The following is a 9,921-nucleotide window of genomic DNA, read 5'->3' as shown; positions in this document are numbered from 1 at the left end:
AAGTGAGGCACTTGGCCCAGTGGTACGTCACAAACATGCAATTTTCCCCAGATATAAAATTCTTCCGCACAACAAACGTCCGGAATTAATTCTGTCAAAAGTATGTAAATTGGTAAAATAATAAATATCAAGATTTACCTGTTGTTTATGGTTTCACTTATTGATATTAGTTGTGTTTTGATGACTTTTGGGGAGCACCTCAGGGAGGTGTGCAAAAAGAACTATTTCATTACGCCCGAATATAAACATGGTAATCCGGTTCCTATTGCGCACGCACCATGTTTTTGTGTGTCCCCGTGATCGTGTAGTTATACTAGGCATATGACGTACCATTAATATAGTGTTGTGCTTGCACTTGTGAAACAGATAAAATTTGTGTCTCAAAACAGTTTTCTAATTTTGATACCAAAATCGATGACTATGAAGTGGGTTTATAAAGAAGAGCATCCTTTTGAGAAAAGGAGACAAGAAGGCGAAAAAATCCGCAGAAAATATCCGGACAGAGTACCTGTAAGTAAAAGAAAATCAGCAGTGGAATGGTGGAGGGGGTTTTCTACTTTTGGAATTGACTGTTGGCTGACAATATTCCTTCCGGGATTCTCCTCCTTCCTCCTCCAGTCCAAGACCACTAATGGTCGTGGAGTGCTTCTGTTCCAGCATGTCCTTACTCTATGGTTCTAGAAACTTTTTAAGGCTAGAAGTAGGTCTGACCATGTGTAGAAATTTCTAACTATAATTTTATAAGTATTTATGTGGACCTGCTGTGCCTGTCATGTGAACTTAATGTTTTCTTTATGTTTTTTTTGTACCGTTTTCTGTTGTGAGACCATGGAGGAATAAACTAGTTTATTCCTCCATGGTGAGACAAAAATCAATTTTTAATTCGATTATTATGAAACAGATTCACTCATTCAGAGTAGTAATATCTTTTGCATTCCGAAAAATTGGGTGAAAAATTGTGCCACTGGCAGGATTATTGATACAGAAATCTTTCCAATATTATAATTATCATCCTCTTGCGGGGCCTGGAGGAACCTCAAATCATCATCATGCTTTATTTACTTTTTAGACCGACTCGGGCGAAAAAAGGAGTATAGCGCTGTGTGCCAGTATTACTAATATTAATACTACCTGGGTCTACTTCCTACATGCAGAAATTCCTGGAGCGTAGAGCCAGTAACTCTCCCCTGAATAAACATATTTAAATCAATCATCAAATAATACCAGTCAACTCGCCCCCAGCAAAGTTGCCCACTACAATTCTCCCCCAGCAAAGTTGCCCACTACAAAGTCGCCCTCTCACTTACAAAGTCGCCCCCTGTCAAAGTCACCCCTCACAAAGTCGCCCCCTGACAGTCGCCCCAAAACAAAGTCGCCCCCCTACACAGTGAACAAAGGCGCGGCACCCACAGAGCGGGCTAGCATGAAGGTATTGATCACCGGGACCTTGGGACCCGTCAGGGCCCGGGTGTGACCAGCCATAACCCATGGGCTTTGTTATGTTGCGAAATGATGCTCAGAGATGAGGGTGGTCGTGAATTGAATAAGTGAACTTCACAGGTTTGCGGCATTTGTTGTACTTTCATTTTACTGGATGGCACTCTATGAGCCATTTTCTTTCCCACTCCTCGCATTGAGGACACAGGTTCTGCTTGAGGTGGGTGGCATCATCTTTGATGACATGGTAGATAGCACCGTCGTCAGCAAATAGTCAAGCAAGGGATTCTTCAGAAATACAGTCATCTGGGAGGTCATTTATATAGGCCAAGAATAGAAGGGGGCCATGGATGGTACCCTGTGGCACACCAGGAACTGTGAATTTTCATCATTCACAGGCCTCGAAATTACCGACGGCACCGACGGCAATTGCCGTCAGTGCCCTGTGCCATTGCCGTCATGCCCTCAAAATTACCGACAATTCACGGCAATATATTGCCGTGCCCTTTTTATCCAACTGCCGTCGGTTGCCTTTTATTAAATTGTAAAATTTACATGCATATATTAAATGTCAAAAGACTCGTTTGGAAAGACGCAATTAGGCGAGAAAAAACAATCTTTTCGCTGTTGTCAAACATTTAAAAAATCTACCCGAGTTGATTTCGCTAACACTACAGTCACACTAAACACATAAAAGACGTACGCATAAGATCCCGGCCCCAAGATCGACAAGAAAATTGGCTTACCGTTGGTGCCCGTAACATCATGGTATTAATTTTAGTAAAATCGGTTCACAGGTCCCCGCGTTGCAACCTACGTGTAGCAGCTTAGTGCACACTGCATTGCACTGCATTGAAAAAACCCTAAAATTAAACCGCCGGTGTCCACGCGTGACGGTGTGTGTTGAAGTGCACGTTCAATGGTACCCGTACAGTAGAAGTTGGCCAACTCACATACACATGAACAAGATGGCGGCGCACCATCTGTGTGTTTAGTAGCAAGTTTGATAGTCCCTCACGTGCGCTTGTTGATGCACGGCTCGATGCCTCCATGATGTGGGCGATCGACTTAGAGTGATTTAAAATGAAGTTAGTGTCACTTTCATCACGAAGTGCAGCGTGGAATCAGAAAATCATTAGGTAACGTAAAGCATGCGTATAGCAAATAATGAAGATGATGATTTGTACAGCATTTGAGTGCTAATTAATTTTCGTCATCGAGAGGAAGCACAAAGTTTTAGCCTCAACTTTTGTCTTGCATGTAGTTTCTCACCTGTCTTGGTAAATTAAGTTTTTGCCATGGTGCCCCCCCAAATTCAACAAAATTGCCGTGGTGCCCTTTTTACACTTACAAAATTGCTGTGATGCCCTTCAAACTCTAGAAAAAGCAAGGCAATTATTGCCGTGCCCTTTTGAACACGAAGTTCGAGGCCTGCATTCAACTACAGGAAGTTTCGTAGTGTCCAATGTCGAATCTCTTGGATGCATTTCTGAAGTCTTGCAATAGATGCATTGGCGTTTCCTTGAGAAATTTTAAACGGGTTGTATAGCTGAGTGTCGTCTGCGTACACATGGTTCAGGATGATGTCACGAATCGGGTAAGTGTAAAGCGTAAAGCACTGTGGGCCCAGTATAGACCCCCTACGATACGATTTGCACCATGCAAGGGCTGTGTTCTTGCTGCCAAGGCACCATGCAAGAGCTGTGTTCTCGCTGCTAAGGTGATTCTGGAGCCGAGAGAGAAGTATATTGTGATCAACAGTGTCAAAAGCAGCACTCAAGTCTAGCAGGACTAGTGCTGTAAGGTCCATTGCAGAAAGAATATCGTTGCTCTTACGGACTAGTGCAGCTGCTGTCCCATGGAAAGGCTTGTATGTTTACTGGAACACGTGGACAGGTTGAAAGTATGAATGTGATCAGAAATGCGTGATGAAACTTCTCGTTCGATGACTTTTCCAAGATATTTCAAGTCCGCAACCGTTCTGTATACATAGTTTGGAATATCTCCTTGTCCAGGTTTGGTTTCTTGGTGAGCCGCTTGATGTAGGCAACTTTGAGGCTATCGAGGAAACAATTGGAGCTGAGAGGTTCGTTTACAAGATTATATATATTTCAATGTTTGCCTAATCATGGATGTCGACACTGGATCCAGCTCAGGATTTTGAAGGAGACTTCATAATTATTTGAATCTCAGTAACAGTGGCAGGCTCAAACACAGATAGTCTACACTCTGAATGAAGATTTGGCATTGTCTGCAGTATCTCGTAATGGACTGATGAAAGTAATGAGTGAATGTCTGAAATCTTTGTGGCAAAGAATTTCTGGAATTCATTTTCCAAGTCCTGATCATTGTAGGTGGACGAAGGACAAGGGTTTGCAGTTTGAGCAACTTGGAGCTTACCAGTTATCTTGAGGAGCTTTCTTTGATCTCCTGAGGATTGTTGTACTTGGAATGAATAATGGGTGATCTTTGTCTGGTTTATCAAATTCCTGACTACTTTACAGTGGTTGCGATATTTTTGTCCTTGTATTTTTAGCAATTTCTCCCCATTTTCACTCAAGTTGACGACAAGTCTTTCTTGCTGACGAAAATCATCATTGAACCAGGAAGCTTCAGTTTGGACCTTGTCTGATCTTGTTTCCTTCAAGGTGCATATTTATCCAAAAAGTCACGGACACCACTTTCATTTACTTTAACTTTTGCAGGTGATTGTAGAAAAGGCTGCCAAGGCACGTATTGGAGATCTGGACAAGAAGAAGTACCTGGTACCCTCAGATTTAACAGGTAAATTATGAATGTCATTTTGAACTTTGACATAACATGTAGAAAAGCAGTTCCTCTAAGACAAGTATTATTTTAAGACGAGAAATCAGGGCCCAATTTCAAGGCTTTGTTAATCGCCAAATTCTGCGATTGCGATTGCATTCTCCGCTTACGTGCAAGCGCTGAATTTCTGTGCTGGCTGTGTAAGTGTAGAATGTCTAGTAACATGGAATATGTACGCGCACAAGCCAAAAATCCCTGCTAATCCGTGAAATACGCTTGCCATTTTAAGCACAGAATTCCCTTGTTCCGTAAGCTTCGATTTTGTGCTAAAGCAGAGCCATGAAATTGGGCCCTGGTTAGGAAGACTGTGGAGAAAAGCATTGCCGCTGTACGTTCATTGTATGTACCTGATCAGCTGTGTTACTCTCATTTCTTTAAGTACATACATGTAGTAATAGCTGATGGAACGTACAATGTAAGTGCTACCTTGTGTTGTTTAGAGCAGTTATACATGTAGTGACACTGTGAGGGGATTAGCCAGTGTTTCAGCAAGGTTGGATGGCAGCAGATCGCCTGATCATTATTAAATTGAAACTAAGCTCTGCAAACTTATTGATATTCACAGAACAGCACTTTTACTGGGGTCCCATGCTTAATTTTTGCTGCATTTTTGTAAAATGTAGCAAAGTATGACAAGAGAACTTTGACAGTAGAAAAGATTGTTGTCCTTTCACACTAGGTACATTTTGTAAAATTTTACAACCATGCTACATATTAACATAGAACCCTTGCTAAATTTCTCTCATGTGAAATGGGCTTTAGAGATGCTTTTGGGTTTAGATTGATTACAATACAAGTTTGTCTGATTTGTGTGAATTCTTTACTCTGCTTCCAGTTGGACAGTTCTATTTTCTGATCAGAAAACGGATTCAGCTACGCCCTGAGGATGCACTGTTCTTCTTTGTCAACAATGTAATTCCTCCAACAAGCGCCACCATGGGTCAACTTTATCAGGTCAGTATAGTCATACATGCATTAGAAACAACTAAAATATTTTAGCAAACAGGATACACTTCTATGTTTTGCTGAAATACTATTAAAGGGTGGCTGCAGTGTTTTTTAATTTTATTTAAAAGGTTAAACTTGACTTTTTAAACCTGAAATATTTTTTTCTTTTTTGTATTAAACATGTTAAATGCGCAAGTATTTTAAAAATAGTTTAAGAGATTAGGGGAACCCACCCCGCCCCTAAAAGGGAGCCTTCATTTGCATAAACGTGACGTCATTTCGGTAACCTGAGCCGTCGGGCCCCCTGGCTGTAGGCATATAGAAACGTGTGCACTGTGTGGCCTGGTACCTACATTGTAGGCGCGTGTAGTTAGGAACCAGACTCTTTTTGCCGACGATATGTTTGAATTCCCGACGTCACGTTGATGGAAGGGGGGCGGTAACAATCCACAAAAGGGGGGCATGACTTATTCGCTAATTACTCAAGTCAGATATGTCGGGAATAAACAAAACAAATTGTATTGATGTTCAATACATATATCAGAAATAAATGACAGCAAAATTAACTGTTTTATTTTAATTCACTGCAGCATCCCTTTAAATCAACAAATATGCAAGTAGATCCTGTTCACTAGGCTTGATGAAGTCCCCTTCATTTCCCCTTAAATAAACTTCACTGATGGCAAATATAAGGAATAAACCCCTCAAAAGTTTAGACTATTTTCAATCTCCTATTTTCAGTTATTGGTCACTTGCTTAGATTATGCCACCAATACCACATTTGGTATTAGACAACAATACCACAATTGCAACAATCACTTTTTTTTAAGGGCGCAGCAGATCCGTGATTGTTAGAGGGTCTCACATAAACTTCCATTTCTTGGCTGTTTATCAAGTTATTTAGTGTGTCGGTAACTGATTGTCTGATTAAAGAGCCATCTGCCTTAATGTACTGCCAATTTTGAACACAAAGCTCTCGCAGACGGCCTATAGTTTCCAAGTGATGCTAGGGTGAAGAACTGGTCTTTTGAGCTGTTTTCTTCTTTTGGACGCTCATTTTGCCCTCTGTCTTTGACATAAATATTTTTGCAGAATTTGACCCAAAGTTTTTAGATGGAATCATAACTCCAAATAATGTCGCAACTTGCTAATATAGGAAACACCAGCTTCAACCTGCCATGTAGAACAGTCCTTTCCAAAATTGGATTAACATGGCATTATTTACAATGTTTGGAGTAGACACCAAATAACCACTTTGATGAAGTGATCAGTACCAAAGACTTAGTGTTTGCGAGATTGGAAATAGAAACACTCATAATTGTGCAGATTTGGAATGCTTTGTTTGAGAGACAACTCCCGCTCCTTCCTTGCTCAGCCCCCAAATTAAAAGGATTGCTACAAATGTAGTGTTGTTGTGAATAGGAAGGAATGTGTTTCTATTGTTATGTGCCGTGATGCGAACAAGTCACATATAACCAAAATATAGGTGATTGGAATTGTTTTTGCAATCTCAAAGGCTAGATAAAAGAGCTGATAGTAAGTATCTCAAAGCCCTCAAGGTGAGGGGTTTGAGATACTAACTACCAGTGATTGATCCTTTGATCTGTTGCTTTAATCTTCATGAGTGTGTTAATAACACTCTCATAAAATGAACATTGGCAATTTATGTGCAGTAGGCACACATTTACAGTAGCATTATAAAGTTTGATAAATGAAACCATTAAATTTTAATACTTATGTCTGTCTTTATTTTGATGGAAAAGAAAAAATGAACGGTCTGTTTTATTGATTCCTTTCAAAATTCCATATTGCAGGATCACCATGAAGAGGACTTCTTCCTGTACATTGCCTACAGTGATGAGAGTGTTTATGGAGCTTAAACAAAACAACACATCTTGGAACTTATAACTGAATACAAACACTTAATACTCATCTTAGCCAACTGCAACATCTCCTCTTCAATGCTCATATAACTGCAACAGTCATGTTTTTATAATAAATCTGGATTCTTTACACATTTTATTTTCTCAATGTCGCATTGAACTAGTTACTCTTCATTACCAACTCGTACTGTATTACATGAAAATGGATGTACACATTGCTGTGTAAAAAAGAAGACATTTTCCAGAACGTAAAAGGCATCTAAATGTCTCTAATTAGTGCTGGATACTACTATGCTCCTAAGTTAATGTCAATCTTTTACAACTGACTAGATAAAGACAAGGTTATGTTACATGAGATGATGCAACCTGTCAAATGGTATTAATTCACACAACCTGTTAACATGTTTGATATAATATTTCTATACTCTGCACATTTGTTTTCTGAAGTGGGCGTTATGGATACAGTTTGGGTTTGTTTGTTTGTTTGTTTGGTTTTTTTTTTTTTTTTGGGGGGGGGGCAGAGGGGTTAACTTGCCAGAACTTTGCACAGATAAAAAAATAAACATTAATTTGTTAATCATATGTACCAGGTAAACATTTTTGCTTTCTCTGTCCACTTCATGTTCTTGCGCCCAATTTTTCCCAACTGTTTGAATTTGGGAAACCAGTGGCCCCCTTTCCACCAGGTTGTATGCCTTGATGTTCCTCTGATCATCCTAAAGCTCCCTTTCCTTGGTAATGATCAAATTAATGGGCAGAAGGAAATTTAACTTGTTGGTACTAACAATCATCACCATAGCAAATGCCCTTAGTTCTTTGTACCAACTTGAAGGATTCTTTACACGGATTTTCTCATTAATTGGAAACTTTTCCAAATTCACACACTGAGTGATCGACAGGAAGCTCGGTTCACAATTTATTGTTTTTACCGCTTTATTTAGAATCTATTTCACTTCATTGTCGAAACTGAAAGTCAGCTACAAAGTCACAAGAAATATTATTACACAGATGAAAAAAAACATTGCGCAAAAGGAGAGCAAACAGTAATTTGTTCAGTTGATTCTGTTTTCTTTGTAAAATAAATTTTAGAGTGCTAGATACATGTTATTTAAAATTTTATTAAATCTGTTTATTTATGACTATATTATATTGTGTATTATAATCATGTTTTACGTGTCTTAAATCTGCAAATTGAACTTTTCAAAATAAACATTTGTCAAATTTAGGCTAAAATATTAGGATTTTTTTTTTTAAATGGGTGCAATGTCTCAAGTAGCATCTGTTTGACTTCACTCAAAATTGTTTGCACAAGACATGACTTTCAACCTGTCTTCCCAAAAGTTATAATTTTCAACTGCAAACAATTTTGAGGTGATAATAGGGAGGTTTAGCTGCACGTTACACGAGCAAATAGGTGAACATGAACGTCAGAAAATTGTGTTGTTAAAGTCGTACGTTCTAAGCATACGTGAAGTTACCATTTTTCACGTCGGGTACAAATGTGCAGACGCCATACGTGAGCATGAACAGCCCTAAGTGGTGATGTCACCTAGAAACAACACTTTTTTTGACGTTCCTGTTCATGTGTAAATCTCGCTTATATGTTAGCACAAAACTCGTCACAGTATCATCAAGTGTGCTGTTGAATTCCTGTTTAATAGAGTTTATAAAATGCTGATCTTGGAACTATTTAAGGGTATCCTATCCCTCGACTTAGACATTTAGTGATTTATGATGAATGGTTTTAATAACGATTTAAGGCACTGCATGGTGGTTAATCCATACATCCGTATTAACATGTGCATTTGGTGGGCGGTATCGTCATACTATCCACCCAAATCAATGGGTGGCAACATTTTGAGATTCAAATAATTTAGACAAGATGGAGGGGCTATAGCCAGAGATTTCCCCCTTTGGGCAGGCTTTTATTTCACCAAGTTTTTGCCGTGCTGAATTGCTCTGATGTGTCATAACTATTTCCCTTATACTCAGTGGTAACAGATGAAAAGTGGGACAAGTTCTATCAGAACAAGGTCGTCTCAGAATTTCCAAATCCAGTGAACAGCTAAATAGCACATCTGAGTTTCATAGAGCTGCTTCGCGGTCGATTATGTGCTTACTGTGTGATTTTCCATTTCATAGCACTGCTAACTGAAGCACACAAAAAGGCATGCTTATCTGCTGGTGCTTACTTCACACACAAAAATGACATCACAATGCAAATCCATGGTAAATGCGCAATATTGCCGCTCAATTTTTCTGCTAATCTGTGAGACACACTTGCACCGTAGGAATTTTTTTCTGCTGGGCAGCGCTATGAAATTGGGCCCATGTGTCCAAGTAGTAAAATGGTGTCACTGTGAACTAAATGTAATGATATAGACACTTAATGAAAATTTGCACTGTAAATAAATGTGATTAATTAGTACAAGCAGTGTTTGGTATTATTTAAGTAGATTGGTGACCAAACATTTTAACCATTAATTAAAAGGAGTTTTACGTGAGAAATTTAACAAACATGCTTGTCATGTTAAATACTTTACGCTCTAATTACGTTCTAAATAACATGGTTGTATTGATATTAGTTAAATAAAGATATTGCTTCAAAGCAAGTGCATGTGTGAGTGTAGGTGTGTAATGGACAAAAAAATGGTAACACCCAAAGTATTGGGAATTGGGCATGTCTCCAAATGCAGAAGTCGCTCACGGAACCCTATTTTGAACAATCTGCCCTGTCAACATACACTTTCCAGAGTCATTCTGATACGTTGGATGCTCCATCACGAGTGTGATGTGCACGTACTGACCATGATTTGGGAGGACCATA

General features: G+C 39.2%; 1 protein-coding gene across 1 annotated transcript; it reads left to right on the top strand.

Moving 5' to 3' along the window:
• Positions 1-312: 312 nt before the first annotated feature.
• LOC139950487 (gamma-aminobutyric acid receptor-associated protein) lies at positions 313-9,711 on the top strand. The gene is made up of 4 exons (XM_071949187.1): positions 313-510; positions 4,143-4,221; positions 5,099-5,217; positions 7,026-9,711. Exons 1-4 carry the CDS (start codon positions 415-417, stop codon positions 7,089-7,091), a joined length of 360 nt encoding a protein of 119 aa, XP_071805288.1. The 5' UTR covers positions 313-414; the 3' UTR covers positions 7,092-9,711.
• Positions 9,712-9,921: the final 210 nt, after the last annotated feature.

The sequence above is a fragment of the Asterias amurensis genome, chromosome 18 (genome assembly GCF_032118995.1).
Source record: "Asterias amurensis chromosome 18, ASM3211899v1".
NCBI classification, from domain to species: domain Eukaryota; kingdom Metazoa; phylum Echinodermata; class Asteroidea; order Forcipulatida; family Asteriidae; genus Asterias; species Asterias amurensis.
The sequence above is the reverse complement of the archived record's forward strand: the minus strand, read 5'-3'. Positions and strand labels throughout refer to the sequence as shown.